Source organism: Miscanthus floridulus, chromosome 19, assembly GCF_019320115.1.
Source record: "Miscanthus floridulus cultivar M001 chromosome 19, ASM1932011v1, whole genome shotgun sequence".
NCBI lineage: Eukaryota > Viridiplantae > Streptophyta > Magnoliopsida > Poales > Poaceae > Miscanthus > Miscanthus floridulus.
Window position 1 is genome coordinate 23,395,147 of NC_089598.1, and position 15,695 is coordinate 23,410,841.

Sequence of the window (15,695 nt, forward strand, 5' to 3'; positions counted from 1 at the left end):
GAGCGGCTCCAGCCTAGGCTGATTAGCCTTGATAACGCCGTATCCCCATTTCTCTGGTTGACTCTCTACAACCCGCCCGGTATAAGGAGGAAGTCCTCCGTCGTCATTGCGGAGGTAGAACCAGCTGTCGTACCAACGACGGTTGGACGATGACAGCTGGGCCGGGATGTAGAGGGACTGCCGGTCTTGGCGCACGTGAAGGGTGCAGCCGCCGGCCCTCTGCACCTTCCGGGCCCCCCTCGTTCCCCCCGGCTTGGTGGTGAACGTCGCCCGGAACAAGTGGAGCCACAACTCCCAGTGGGGAGCGATCCCCAAGTACCCCTCACAGATGGCGACGAAGATGGCCGCCTACGCGATGGAGTTGGGGCTGAAATTGTGGAGCTCCACGCCATAGTAGTGCGGGAGCGCCCGCATGAAGTTATCCACCGGCGACCCGAGGCCTCGCTCGTGGAAGACGACGAAGCTCACCACGTAGCCGTCGCGCGGCCTCGGCTCCGACTCGTTCCCCGGAGCAATCCACTCCGGCTCGTCAGGGTCGGTGATCGGGCGAAGAAGACCGGCCTCCACGAGCGACTGCAGCTTCTCCTTGGTGACGTCAGACCGCTCCCAGGGATCCGCCGGGAGGATGACGGGACCACCAGCCATTGCGCGGTGGAGGTCGCTGCTACGGCGGTAATCTCTCTCTCTCTTTCTTTCAGTCTCTCGCTCTCGCCCTTCTCCTCCCCGGCGCTCTACGCTCTCAGCAATGGCACAGAGGCAGCGAAAGCGAATGCGGAAAAGGTAAGAAGGGGGAGGGCGAGGCTCTTTGCGTATTTATGCAGGGACGAAACGAAACCACCGGGCGACGAAATCGGGGAAGTTCCCCCCAAAAAATCCGGCGCGGTTATCCAGATCCGGTCTTACCGCCCACGCGCCCACTCCCTCCTCATTAATCGCGCGTGCAGATACGTCCCGTCGGCTGACGCCACGTCGCGTCCAACCACAGCAGCAGCAGGCGCCGTTTCGCCTCCCCGAAAAAGCCGCCTCAAAAGACGCGCCTGCCGTTATTAGCCGTAGGAAGAGAAATAACCCCCCCCCCATTCCTTTCAGGCAAAGGAACTGGGCACCGAGACCGCTACGGTCCAGGGGTTCGAAGGCTGGGCCCTTAGGGGTTTCGACAGCCGCCCCAGGGCAACAGAGTCAGGGGCGACTACGGGCGAGCCTATACGAGGCCGAGGCCCAAGCAAGCGCAACGCTTGGGAACGCCCGGTGTCGTGTCCGAGACCGGTAGGGAGGTCTCCGAATGGGATCCCACCGTAGGGAGGCACCGAGCCACCGAGGCCCAGCGAACGGCCTCGGCACCCACTAGAGAAACCCTCCGGTACTCTTGGAGCGCGTCTCCGGACCGCTAGCCGACCCCCAGCGAACGGGGTACGGGCCTCCACTCGGACTTACCCGATAACAGCTCACCGGAAGTGCCATCGCTCGCACCCACCGAGGGTAGCGCGGCACATTCCACCCCTCCTTCCGAGCGAAAAGGAAGCGTGAGGGTCGAGTAAAAAGTCAGGAGAATCCCCGACGGCCCTCTTGCTCCACGCAGAGGCTAAGGGACTCTTCCTGCAAACCATTGCCGAGGCCCAGCGACTAAGGCTCGCACACGAGGGGGCTCGGCAAAACAAACCCTCCTTCCGAGCGAAAAGGAAGCGCGAGGGTCGTTCAAAAAGCCAGAAGATCTCCTGACGGCCCTCTTGCTCCGTGCAGAGGCTAGGGAGCTCCTTCTGCAAAAGACGCCGAGACCCCGCGACCTAGGCTCGCACCCGAGGGGGGCTCGGCAGACAGACCCTCACGCGCGAGGGGCGAACCAAAAGCCAGGGGGACCTCTGACCGCTCTCTCGCTCCGTGCGAGAGACTCGGGGGCTCCTCCTGCAACTTTGCCGAGACCCAGCGGCTCAAGCTCGCACACGAGTGGGCTCGGCAAACAGCCCCCGTCCGAGCGAAAAGGACATGCGGGAGACGGACAAAAAAGTCGGGAGGACCCCTGACCGCCCTCTCGCTCCGTGCGGAGGCTCGGGGGCTCTTCCTGCACCCAAGATAAAGACAAGCGACCCGAGCCCGTTACAGTCCAGGGGTTCGAAGGCTGGGCCCCCAGGGCAAAAGAGTCAGGGACGACTACGGGCGAGCCTGTATGAGCGCGCCCTGTGTCGTGTCCGAGACCGGCAGGGAGGTCTCCGAATGGGATCCCACCGTAGGGAGGCACCGAGCCACCGAGGCCCAGCGAACGGCCTCGGCCCCCACTAGAGAAACCCGCCGGTACTCTTGGAGCGCGTCTCCGGACCGCTAGCCGACCCCCAGCGAACGGGGTACGGGCCTCCACTCGGACTTACCCGATAACAGCTTACCGGAAATGCCGTCGCTCGCGCCCACCGAGGGTAGCATGGCATCTTCCACCCCTCCTTCCGAGCGAAACGGAAGCACGAGGGTCGTACAAAAAGCCGGGGGAACCCCTGACGGCCCTCTCGCTCCAGGCGGAGGCTAAGGGGCTCTTTCCGCAGCATCGATGAGGCCCTGCGATCCGAACTCGCACCCACGGGCCCGGCAAACGCAACGAAAACCCCTCACTCGAAAGAGAAAAAAGCCCCTGAAGAAGTGAAATCACTCCTCCAGGGCCTCGGGGGCTACACCCGGCGGGTGCGCTCGCGCGCACCCACCGAAACCTCAAGTACAAAACACCATCCCAACAGGAACTATCAAGAGCCAATTCTCGTCAGAACCTTAGGGGGAGTGCCTCCACTCCCCCCAAGGCTCGGGGGCTACTGTCGGATACAGTGAGAAGGGGTACCCTAAGCAAGAACCAAAAAACGACTGCTTAGACTTCGTAAAAGTCGAAACCAGCTAAACACCGCTGGCCTCGGCCGATTCTCCGACTCGCCCGAGGCCCCCTCACCACTAACCTCGAGCGATCCCCCACCAAAGGCCTCGGCCGGGCCACCGACCCTCCGTCTCGTGCGAGGCGGGCTCGGCAGCACTCCGCTGCCTCTTCCTTCACCCGTCCCTCTGACAAAACGTCGTGTCGCATTAACTCAGCCAACTGCTGCCCCTAACATCGGCCGCATGCTCGGCACAGTACGGCGGAATGGCCGACGGGACAGGAGGCAAGACTGGGCAGGGGTTACCCGTCACTGTGCTAACCACTATGCACATGGTTGACGCCCATACCTCACTGTGCTGCCAACCCTTGCTCCGAGGACAACGCAGCGTGGGGAGCCACGTCGGGGCTACTGTGGCCTCGGAATCAGTACCCAGGACCAATAATTCCCTCCAAGGCCTCGGCAGTTGGCTTCAGGGGCTCGACAGCCTGAGGATCCATGTCCGCCGAGCCCCCCGCGATGGCTCGGCCTCGGCATCTGCAGAGCCACAGCTCCCTACGACGTCATCACACGATGACCAGCACGTCGCCCGGACCGGGCAGGGGTTACCCGCCACTGTACTAACCACCATGCACATAGTTGACGCCCATGCCTCACTGTGCTGCCAACTCCTGCTTCGAGAACAACGCAGCATGGGGAGCCACGTCTGGGATACTGTGGCCTCGGAATCAGTACGCAGGACCGATAATTTCCTCCAAGGCCTCGGCAGTTTGCTTCAGGGGCTCGGCAGCCTGGGGATCCATGTCCGCCAAGCCCCCCACGATGGCTCGGCCTCGGCATCTGCAGAGCCGCTGCTCCCTACGACGTCATCGCACGATGACCAGCACGTCGCCCGCCATGTCCTGCATCAAGCAGTACTGGAGCCCCACGACGCACAAGATCAAGTATGACCGGCGCGTCACTTCTGCACAACAAGGACGGGGCCACTCCATCGACCATACCACAACAGTGGCCGGCTACAGGGTTCGGACACGCCACCCCCATTTATAGAGCGCTATGTATGGACGTCCCGGGTTCTCCCTTAGAGTATAAAAGGGAAGGACCGGGGCCATTTCTAGGAGAGAGCAACAGGCAGAAAGACGAACACACAGATAGAACTACACACTCCTACACTGCTTGGGAACAACGCCTCAAGCAGCCCGTGCCACCCTCGCCGAGACCTGGGGCTAGCTCCCTCTCTCACCTAGCTTGTAACCCCCTACTACGAGCACTCCGGTGCAAGGAATACAAGATCGATCTCTCAGACTGGACGTAGGGCCTCGATTGCCTGAACCAGTATAAACCTTGTGTCTCTTTGCATCACCATCCGGGATTAGGGGCACGCAGCACAAATTCACTCGTTGGTTGAGGGACCCCCGGTTCCAAAACACCGACAAGTAGATTGAATTATCAAAATATTTGGCATTTCCTGTAATGTATAACTCCACTCATAATAGTAACATACTCGGCCTAGTATTGAACTGCATGATAACTGTATGCCTCTTTAGTTTTGGGAAACCTGCTGTTTGTGATTTATGCAGAGAGTTTCTGTCTGCAGGTTTTATGACTTATAGCTAGTAGCCTAGTGTACTGGTCACCACCCATATTTATTTTGACTGTACGCAAGCCAAATTCCAATTTAAGCTACCAAAATCACCAACATAGTTCCATCCTTGCAAAGTGTTGAAAGTTTCTTTTGTCCCAGAAAAACATACCTTGTAGTCACATTTGCTTGCTTAACTATACTTCTTTTCTCATTCTTTGGTATATATACTTGTGGTTTGGTCTTACATCTAGTCTTCACTTCTTCCATATTTTTTTTCTACTACACATTTTACTTATAGTTATTAGCATGCTTTTCTCTAACACATTACAAAATCTGAACCTCTGCAGCCTCTGGCACCAATCTGTGAAGTTTGTGGCACCACAAAACCTAAAATTGCAAAGGCGAAGTACATGACTTGGTCTTGTAAATTTTGTACTCTAGAGAACAGCACTAAGCTTGACAAATGCTCAGCATGTGATCAATGGAGATACTCATATGGGCCACCTGTAGCCACATATGGCCCAAGCTATGATTGAGATGACGGTGAAGGCTACAATAGTACAGTAAGTAATCCAGAGTACTGTGTCAGGTTTATAATAATCTTTTAACTTTCCCGTGTGCACTATTCACTTTTAATTTTGTTGTGTTGAAGCGCATATCATTTACACTGACCTGTTGGATTTATAACAGCCACTAGTGTTCTGCACACCTTATTTCTCAAGATTGCTTTGTTACTTCCAATTAACATTAGGTGCTTGCATGCCCAAATAGACATTATGCTAGATTTTATTGTGGTGTATGCACCGAAGGCTTAGTGTGGGACACACTATATCTAACACTTTAAATAGTCTCTGCAGTTGTTATTTTGCTTGGAGCTTTTTAGTAAACTTCCTTTTGTTTTCTAGGCTATTTAGTTCTATCAGGACCCCATACTTGGACCTACACAAACTGATTTCTTGATAAATCCTTTTAAACTGCATGTTTGCACATCTGAAATGAAATATAAGCTACTTAACACGCAGACTATTCTTGGAACTAAGTCTTCACTTGAAGTGTATATCTGAATGTGCAAAGCTGCAGCTCGTTTTAGTTAACTAACACAGGCTCGTTCAGGATATAGCTTTAGTTGATCGCCATTTGAATATTCTGTTTCCTGCATTTGCTTCCACTGCAATAACATTTGAAGAGTTACCCTTATTTAAAATTATCTGCATAACTCAACTCTAAAAATGATTTCATGTGGTTCTTACAGGATGACACTTCTGAGCAGGCATCTGCTGCATTGTCGATATAAGTTGTCTTATCTGCAACAGTTCTTGCTCTATTACCACCCCCTTTTGTGGACGCTGCTTGGAGCAATGAGCGGATTGGTAGAAAGAAACAATCTTAGTCCATGGCTGTAAACTTTAGCCCCAAGCCCGGGGCATACAGCCTCTGAACCAGGTTGCCCATCCATGTCTCGCCTTCTTGGTGACAGATAACAGCTGGTACCTAAGGGCACACTGTGGTCTTTTATCTGCTCCGATGTCGTCTGCTCATGTTGCCGTATGGGTGACTGGGTGAGGAAATTTATTAATTACATTAATGTAAGGGTTAATACAAGTATCTGCAATGTTCTTTTAAAAGAATTTACCTGCTCGTCAGATCAAACCCAGAAAATCCAGAGCCAAAGCTTTTACATTTGCTCATCCATGCCGTCACGCTTTGCGTCATCAGTGAAGTAACCAAGTACACTGTATTTTAATTATCCTCGTGGAAGCTCTGTAGTTAGAGCGACGAGTGTCGCAGGGTCGCCACTGACTGCTACCGAATGGTCAGGTTATCTTGCTAGCACTTCAGAAGCAGATGATCACCCTGGCCTGAAAGGCATCCCCATTATCCCCGTGTAAGAAACTGGAAAGTGAGGTCGACAGGTTCTGCAGTCCATCGATCTTTGCCATTTTTCTGGACACAGGTGCGTGCACGGACCGCGTATGAATCTTTTATCGCACGTGGTCTGGAAGATGCTCAGCGATGACATTCGTAGCTTCTTTCGGTAGAGTTGTGTACCTTATAATCATTGATCACAGGAAGATCACCGAAGACTTCATGTATTGACACGCCGCGCCGTCCAACCTTTCCCGCTGTTCGGCACTAGCTGATCATTCGAATTTCGAGCACGTTCTGTGAAAGCCGGCCTGGGTTTTATTGGCCATCAGCGGCTAGGTGCGCGTTACCAGATTCTCCCTGAATTAGGTCGACTTGAACCTGAGATTTTTACCCTTCTTACTTCTTATCACACAGCCGTCGTATGTCAAGGGGCTTTTGCTTCGTGACTACACTCTAGCGGCATATGTTCGCTTGTTCATAAATGATCGTAAATTTTCAGTCAGAATAATATTTTTTTCTCACACTAAACCAGCCAACAGTAATAATCCACGATCGTATACGATCGTTTCAGCCCCAGCCAAACAGGCTGTAGTACTATACAAAAGTTAGACAATAATATCATAATCCAACTAATAACAAAAATAAATCTGGTGTGGCTTGCGTTGCACAATTTGTGGGGGTGGCAAATCCTTGCAGTCAGGCAGGCACGTAGGAGTATCATGTACGAACATGAATGATGTAGTACATGTACGGGTCATGTATCAACATCGCATACCTGTGAAACAGTAGGACAGTGCATCCGAAACCGTTAGCATTCCTAATACGCGGAACAATCACCTGTTCGCTGGCTGGCGCTGATGCTGGTTTGAACTTGCTGGTGCTAATATTTTATGAGAAAAAAATACTATTGACTGGTTGAATAAGCCTGGCTGAAACCAAGTATGAAGATGAATAATTGTACTTGTACGGCGGCAGCAAGTAGTAGTGAAGGTCGGTACGCCACGGTCCGTCTCCAACGAGGCATCGCGTCGCATCTCCGTTCGTCCTCCAGCTGTTGGGGTTGCCGTCAGGCGAGGTCGTCGCCTCGTGAGGAACAGCGACTCAATTGCTGTAGTGGCCTCCGGGGTCCCCGGCTCCCTCCCGTCCCGTTCCTCAACCCGACGAGCGATCAGGCTGTGTGCTCCAATAAACGGGCACCGCAGCGCCACACGACAAACCCCGAGCGGCAGCGGGGAGGAGAAGAAGAACCGAGACGCAGTCACGCAGACGCCATCACCACCACCCCCCGCCTAACGAACTCCTCCCCACCCCGTCCACGCCATGCGTCCGGGCGGCCTGCCGACCCAGCAGCAGCCCGGCACGCCGAGCCGCGCGCGCCGCCGCCCGGATCTCACCCTCCCCATGCCCCAGCGCGAGGTCGCCACCTCCCTCGCCGTCCCGCTCCCTCTCCCGCCAGTCCCCGCCTCCGCCGGGGGGCCCACCCCGCCGGGCGTCCCCGCTTCAGGCGCCGCGCAGCAGCAGCAGCCGCCCCCGCTCGCGGAGCTGGAGCGCGTGCGCCGCGTCGGCAGCGGCGCCGGCGGGACGGTGTGGATGGTGCGTCACCGCGGGATGGGGCGGCCCTACGCGCTCAAGGTGCTCTACGGGAACCACGACGACTCGGTGCGGCGGCAGATCGCGCGCGAGATCGCCATCCTCCGCACCGCTGAGCACCCGGCCGTGGTCCGGTGCCACGGCATGTACGAGCGCGGCGGGGAGCTGCAGATCCTGCTCGAGTACATGGACGGGGGGTCCCTCGACGGTCGCCGCATCGCCGCCGAGCCGTTCCTCGCCGACGTCGCGCGCCAGGTACTGTCCGGGATCGCCTACCTCCACCGCCGCCACATCGTGCACCGCGACATCAAGCCCTCCAACCTCCTCATCGACTCGGCGCGCCGCGTCAAGATCGCCGACTTCGGCGTGGGGCGCATCCTCAACCAGACCATGGACCCCTGCAACTCCTCCGTCGGCACCATCGCTTACATGAGCCCCGAGCGGATCAACACCGATCTCAACGACGGCAGCTACGACGGATACGCTGGGGACATCTGGAGCTTCGGCCTCAGCATTCTCGAGTTCTACCTGGGCAGGTTCCCCTTCGGGGAGAACCTCGGTAGGCAGGGGGACTGGGCCGCGCTCATGGTCGCCATCTGCTACTCCGATCCGCCCGAGCCACCGCCCACCGCCTCGCCCGAGTTCAGGGGATTCATTAGCTGCTGCCTGCAGAAGAACCCGGCCAAGCGGCTCACGGCCGCGCAGCTGCTGCAGCACCCCTTCGTCGCCGGCCCACAGCCGCAGCCCCTAGCTGCTCCTCCCCAGTCATGACCACCGTTTCGGATTGGGATCTCATCTCAGTTCGGACTTGGCTGCAGGCAGTGTGGACTCCAATCCGGCATTCCAGGTGTATCCTTGGATGGACGGAACTGATGTGTGAAGGGAATTGGCTGGCCAGATTCGGTGGTGTTCTATCCATCATCGTCGTCCTCATCCATCCATGGTTGCTGCTGCTGCTGCAGTTAAGGTCCCCTTTGATGTTCTTCAAACCAATTTTGGGTGCTGTGTCCATCACCAATTCATCACCACGATCGTCCTCAACCAGCTCCTCGCTGCGATTAAGGTTCTTTCTCCTTCCTGTTGTTTGATGTTCTTTTTACTTCCAGCGATGATAGCACAACGAGAGGAAAAAAAGTGTGTACAAATGATTTTGTAAAAGACCATATCATATCATATGTCAAGTACAGAGAGGTCCACTTCGTACCAATTTTCATTGTTCTAAAAAGGTTTGGTTAGAAACTTCAACTTTTCCTTTTTATCTCCAATCTCCATGTAGCAGAGCTGTCACATGAACTGGCAATTGTGCTAGGCTGCTAGCATCTCTCTCTGATATTTTTGGCGCATAATTGGTTGACGATGATTGAGCGCATGATGATGATGATACTGCTGCCGCAGCTGCTGCTGCTTGATAGGTTCTTGGATTCCTTTATCCGGATATATGATTGCATAGAGCGATTCCGGAAATGCGAATAGAACCCAACTTTAATTAGTTTATTGTCTCTCTCTTGATGCTGCTCCTGAAATCTCAACCATGCCTTTCTCTCTTGCCAAATCCGATCTGCCTTTTTCTTAGCCCCGGGCAAAGGTGGTGGTGGCAAGTGGCATGCCGATGTTCTTTTGTTTCTTGAGACTTGAGAAAGTCGTTTCTTATAGCACCGCCGTGTTTAGATCCGGCGCGTAAAGTTATGGGATATCACAGATGTTATATTGGGGTGTCGTATGGGGTGTTCGGATACTAATAAAAAAATAAATTACAGAATCCGCCGGTAAACCGCGAGACGAATTTATTAAGCCTAATTAACACGTCATTAGCACATGTGTTACTGTAACACTTTATTGTCGAATTATGGAATAATTAGCCTTAAAAGATTCGTCTCGCAAATTAGTCGCAAACTGTGCAATTAATTATTTTTTAAGTTTATATTTAATACTTTATGTATGTATCCAACACATTCGATTTGACGGGATGTAAAGTTTTGGGGTTTGATCTAAGCAAGGTTTATATCTCCTCACTTGGCACTACCTACAAAGCACGTTACCATATCGGCACGTGGTAATATATCATGGTAGGCGGTAGGCCCATGGCAGACGCAGAGGAGAGTCATGAAACATGCGTTGCATTGCACTTGCACCGGGTAAGAGTGTCAGACTTGTGATGTCCATGATCTTGGAGACTTTTTGTGGATTCATAGGGCAGGGCCAACGCAGGCAGCAGCAAATGTCCCATTCGCTTAGTTGATAAGCTATGACTGAAAGTACTGCTGACTAATTTGTTGTAAGAGAAAAATATTGTTGACTTGATTGACTTAAAAAATATACGGCTCATAAACGAGCGAACAGGACCGGAATGAGGTTGAGACGGAGTGCATGCCGTGAATCTCCCAAGGGAGGCAGTACTTTTCCAGAGCTTTTGTCAGCCACACCACTTCCCACTCCGTCTCCCTCTGGTGCTACTCTCCAACGCGGGCTCAAACAAGTGCTTCGTGTTTTTGTCAGTTGAAGCATAGGAAGCTCTGACGCCCTGCGAGGATGCTGTTCGCTGTGACATGGAGCCATGGCTCGGACGTGGAGGCTGGGGCAGCTGTCCAAGCTGGTGCGTTGGGCACGGACACTGCAAAGAAACAGAGCGCGCGAGGGAAAAGTCTCAGAACGTGGCTAGCTCCCTCAACTCAAGAGCGTCATCCTGGGCTCCTGGCAAGTGGTGCTGTACCAGTTGGTGGGGATGATAGTGTGTACCACGACAGATTGAGAGATCCGTCTGTTGTGAATGCTGTCTGTGCTTGATGAATGAACGCTGTGCAGGGTGCAGACCAGCTAGGATTAGGATGGAGCCCTGCCCTCTGCCAAGTGCCCAGCCCATGCTGCTCTTGTCTTCTCGCAATCCCACGGGTCTGTTCGCTTGAACTTATCAGCTAGAATCTACAGTATTTTTCTCTTACAACCAAACAGTTTTAACCGACTTTAATACCAGCCGAACGAGCCCGTGAATCCTTGCACAAGCGAAACCGGGGCTTGCGAGTTGCGACAGAAGTCACAGAACCGCACAACACGCCAACAAAATAAAGGGAGTTGCTATCCTTGGTTGTCTGAATTTTTTGTGTTTCAGGCAACAATTTGCAAGAGACAATTGATACAATTATTACTTTTTTTATAGCCAAATAATAATAAATTACATTTTATCTGAGCACAAAAAAAAAAATCAGACACCTGAGATATAGGGGAACCGGAGAAGTGACAAAATAAACAAGGCTGGCAGCAGACAGCAGTAGGTAAGGTGAAGAGCCTCCGGAACAGGCACCGGTTGCTGTCGCTGGCACTGTTTGGAGTCTCCATCTCCGTCTCGGCTGCCTGCAAATGTGATGAGCAACTAATCGGCATCTCCGTCGTATCCAAGATTCCATGTTGGGAGGGATTGAGGAGGTTTGGCTCGGCCCTAGGCCCAGACCTCAAAGGAATTAGAGGTTTGCACACCTCTGGCTTCATCTTCCATTCGTTGTCTATAGCCTATGCCCTGTAGAAAAGGATTGATTGGGAGGAGGGTTTCGTTTCTGCCTCTATGTTTCCCTGCTAGTACAAGAATATCTTTGCGCCCTTTCAGAATCAGAAAAAGGAATACATCTTTGCGAAATCTGCTTTCTGATATCGGGGGCGTTCGGCTGGGGAAAAAAAAAACACTGTAGCGACTGAAAGTTACTGTTTATAAATGAAAAAAGAAACAAAGCCGGGTTTGATGTCAGCCGAACAAGGCAAGCAGAACTGCTGCTGTGGTCATCTGGTACGCCACGAAGTCCTGTTGGGTCACGACGGATTCCTTTTCTGGTGGAAGATTGTGGTGATGTTTACTGATCATCCTCTCGTGCTCTCGCTCCATTGTACTAATAAATCATATAGCTTAGTTTGGCATTATTCTAATAAACACGATATTAAACAAGTTTGGGCATTGGAGTTTGAAAGCTTGGTTGCCAAACCATCTATCAAAAACCGAGTTATTATTAAACAAGTGCTCCCATTATTAAATATAATATGATAAAGTTTTAAACTTGCCCTCAATCATATAAATTGGATCCTCAGGGTCAAAAATAGCCGAGTTATATGGCCCTCCATCGGTTTTAATGCTATGAACCCCACTATCAACATAATGGCTCCGTTCGTTTCGCTGAAAAAACAAACCAAAACAATGTTCTGACTGATTTATTGTGAAAGAAAAATATTATTCCGGCTAAAAAAATAAACTAAAAAATACGGATTATAAGAGAAGCGAATATGACCAATCATACTACAACGAGGATGTTGGTAAGATTATCCAACTCATATAGAAAATATAACCACATATACATCACCAATTTCTCACAAATTACTATGCGGGTAATGAATGAGTTATATATGAACAAGACAACGACGAGGACGGATACGAGTTATTTGGACAAGGTATGCTCGACGCCTTAAAAATATATTTCAATCATTACGTAACTCATACTTAACTTTTCCATGCTTCAAATAGAACTAGAAAAGGACAGAGAAGTGGAAATGGAAACAAGACAAGATGATCAAAAATCAATACACGGGATTGTGACATCCCTGGTCCAAATGAGGTCGTCTATAGCAATATACCAAAGAAAACACACATGCTGAAAAGTTTAGAAAATTGTAGATACTATAATGAAAAAAATATAGTATGAAAGTAAGGGATTATGTTGCAGAAAAAGTTAAATCAGACTAGCCAATCCAGACACGCCACCTGAACTCATGAGACTTTGCACAAGCAAAGCCAAACCACCTCCTCTTCATTCTTAAAAAAGACGATTGGACTTGGCCATCCATTCACAAAAGGGTGTGTCTCTATGGCAGCTACCTGCTTTTCCATCGGTCATCTTCAACCTCCAGCCTCCTCCTCGTGACCCCTTCTTCCTCGTGCCCCACCCACGCCTTCTTCCTCCTCGCACCACCCCCGCCTGCCTTTACAGCGGCCGCGCCCTCTTCCTGGTCCTCGCCTTGCCGCGGCGCGCTACAGGTCCGTAGAGCTCCGGCGAATCCCTACCGCGTCCGTGGTGGCCGCCTTCTTCCCCTACCCCCTCCTTCTATGGCGAGCTCCGACCATGGAAGCCCCTGCCCCGACCTAACCTGGCCGCCTCCACCACCACCAGGACCCTAAGCCATCCTCCTGCCGTCCCCACCACCTGGCCGCCCTGCCTCCCCCGAGCCCTTCTCTCTAGGCCCGCCAGAGTTGGAAAAGAAAAGAGGAAGAGTCAGAGAGAGAGAGAGAGAGAGAGAGAGAGAGAGAGAGAGAGGTGCCGCCACCGCTGCCACCATCTTCTTCTTCATCTCCGGCGTGGGCGCGACGCGTGGGAGGAAGAGCATGGAGAGGCGGGTGACTGATGCAATTGCAAAATATCAAGCGACGGTGAAGGAGTAAGTATGTTCACAAAATCACAATATTATAGTTCCATTGTGAAATACGATAACGAAACTGAGAAAACACATCCCTGTTCACTTCGCTCAAAAGCCAGGCTGAAAAGTACTGTTCGCTGATTTATTATGAGGAAAAAAAATGTACTATAGCTGATAAGCCAGGCTAATAAGTTCACGCGAATAGGGCCTCGCAGAGGACAGAAGCCTAATTAATGACTTGCCAGGTCACACATGAATGCCGTAGGAAATTTATACTCCTACTTTAGTTGTAGTTCCTTGTTCGCTTGTCTTATGAACCGTACTTTTTTAGCGAACAAACAGCGTTTTTCTCTCACAACAAATCAGTCAACGGTACTTTTTAGCCTGGCTTATCAGCCGAGTGAACGGAGCCCTAGTACGAGGTGGCGTCTAGCTGAAAACCAAACCACCTCCTCTTCTTCTTTTAAAAAAAAAAAGATGATTGGACCTGGCCCATCCATTCACAAAATCACAGTATTTATTAGTTCCATTATGAAATACGATAACAAAACTGAGATAACACACAGCACAGGATAGAAGCCTAATCAATGACTGGAAGGTCACCCATGAACGTTGTAGGAAATTTATACTCCTACTTCAGTTCAAATGGAACTTGTGACAAAGATGGCTTCTAATCCTCTCTACTACACATCCAAGAGCTTGAGCACGACCGGGAGCCCTTTGGACGGCTGCAGCGTGAGGAAGTCGACCGGCGCGTGCACGTACTCCGGCGCCACCTTGAACGCGAACCGCCGCAGGATGAGCGCCAGCGTGGCCTTGGCCTCCAGCAACGCGAAGTCCTGCCCGATGCACGACCGCGGTCCCAAGGAGAAGGACAGCAACGCGTTCGGGTGCGCCGCCGCCCTGCCCATGCCGTCCCGGAACCGGAGCGGGTTGAACGCGCCGGCGTCCGCGCCCCACACCTCCTCGTCGCGGTGAAGCATCGCGATCGGGATCAGCAGGAGGGTGCCCTTGGGCACCTTCACGCCGCAGAGGTCCGCGTCCGCCGTCGTCTGTCTCACGATCATCGGCACCGCGCCGTACAACCGGAGCGTCTCGTACAGCACCATGGTCACCTGCGAAACAACATAAGAACATGGCCGTGATGCACGCTCGCCGGCGGTCACCGTGTGGATATACAGCTGCTAGGCGCTAGCTAGCTTAATAAGCTTAAGGCGGAGGAGGCTCACGAGCTTGAGCTTGTTGAGGGCGTCGCCGCGGAGAGGCACCTCGGCACCGCCGCACTCCCGGATCACCTCCTCCCTAAGCCGCTGCTGCCACTCGGGGTGCGTGCCGAGGAGGAACATGGACCAGGTGAGGAGGTGCGAGGTCGTGTCGTGGCCGGCGAAGAAGAAGGTTTTGCACTCGTCGATGATCTCGTCCATGGTCATGGCCTGCTGCCTCTTGTCGCCGTCGTCGCCGGCGGCGTTGGCCTCCAACATGAGGCCGAGCAGGTCGCTGCCGTAACCCCTCGCCTCCTTTGCAGCGGCGAGGCGCTCGCCGATGATGGCCATGAGCGTGCCCCGCACCGTGCGCTCGAGCTGCCAACGGCGCACGTTGGCCTTGGTGGGCACGTACTGCATGCCCGGCACGCGCACGCTGTTGATGGAGGCGAAGGCGATGAACTGGAGCTCCCGCTGCGCCAGGAACACCTCCTTCCCCTGCCGGTAGCTGCTGCCGAACGCCGTGTGCGAGATCACGTCGGCGGTGAGCTCCGTGAACTGATGCCCCACCTCCACCGTGACCCCCTCCCCGTCCCCGCTTGCGGCGGCGCGCGGCTCCCACGCCCGGATCACCTCCGCCGCGCACGCCGCCATCGCCCCCGTCATCGACTTGAGCTTGTCCATGGCGAACGCCGGGTGCACGACGCGGCGGTGGCGCGACCAGTCGTCGCCGTTGGTGAAGGCGAGGCCCATGCCCATCAGGGACAGTATGGTGGGGCCCGGGTCCGGCTTGCCGTACAGCCCCGACTTGTCGGAGAGGACCCGCTTCACCATGTCGTAGCTGCCCACGAACAGCGCCGGAGTCGAGCTGGACCACGTCAGGAACACCTTACCGTAGAGCGACATCCACGCGCGGTACTGCGGCATCACGCGCGGGATGTAGTCGTGGGAGGAGATGTCCAGCGTGTCGCCGCTCGTCGCCGCCCGCATCGCCTGAACCTCCTTGCTGTTGCCCACGAAGACACGGTACGGCCGCCCGCGGATGCCCTGCCGCGCGAACGCCCACGCGACGGCGTACGGGCGCCACACCAGGTGGAACAGCACCGTCCACAGCCTCGTGACCACCACCACGGCGAGGGCGGCGGCGACCAGCGCTGCACCTCCCGTGCCCATGTGGAGCAACAGGAGGATACGCCCTGCGAAGCGAACTGCAAT

General features: G+C 53.6%; 3 protein-coding genes across 3 annotated transcripts in view; 2 read left to right on the forward strand and 1 right to left on the reverse strand.

Moving 5' to 3' along the window:
- LOC136527979 (DNA-dependent metalloprotease WSS1-like) overlaps nt 1–6,069 on the forward strand; it is a 34,219-nt gene extending 28,150 nt beyond the window's left edge. Inside the window, exons 4-5 of the mRNA XM_066520848.1 lie at nt 4,779–4,994; nt 5,684–6,069. Of these exons, the coding sequence (XP_066376945.1) occupies nt 4,779–4,967 (189 nt within the window). The 3' untranslated portion in view covers nt 4,968–4,994; nt 5,684–6,069. The remainder of the gene's footprint in view (nt 1–4,778; nt 4,995–5,683) is intronic.
- Nucleotides 6,070–7,277: 1,208 nt separating this feature from the next.
- LOC136528341 (mitogen-activated protein kinase kinase 5-like) lies at nt 7,278–9,115 on the forward strand. Its single transcript, XM_066521291.1, has one exon. It carries the CDS (start codon nt 7,621–7,623, stop codon nt 8,659–8,661), a length of 1,041 nt encoding a protein of 346 aa, XP_066377388.1. The 5' UTR covers nt 7,278–7,620; the 3' UTR covers nt 8,662–9,115.
- Nucleotides 9,116–13,875: 4,760 nt separating this feature from the next.
- Nucleotides 13,876–15,695, reverse strand: LOC136528340 (cytochrome P450 709B2-like). Its single transcript, XM_066521290.1, has 2 exons — nt 14,508–15,695; nt 13,876–14,393 (listed from the first exon to the last, which is right to left on the reverse strand). The coding sequence occupies exons 1-2, from the start codon at nt 15,651–15,653 to the stop codon at nt 13,962–13,964; spliced, it is 1,578 nt and encodes a 525-aa protein (XP_066377387.1). The 5' UTR covers nt 15,654–15,695; the 3' UTR covers nt 13,876–13,961.

Excerpts from the sequence above, each read along its gene's own strand:
- LOC136528341 (XM_066521291.1), top strand. The coding sequence starts at position 7,621 with ATGCGTCCGGGCGGCCTGCCGACCCAGCAGCAGCCCGGCACGCCGAGC.
- LOC136528340 (XM_066521290.1), bottom strand. The coding sequence starts at position 15,653 with ATGGGCACGGGAGGTGCAGCGCTGGTCGCCGCCGCCCTCGCCGTGGTG. Across the intron at positions 14,394-14,507 it reads CCCTCAACAAGCTCAAGCTC|GTGACCATGGTGCTGTACGA; the intron begins GTGAGCCTCCTC and ends GTTGTTTCGCAG.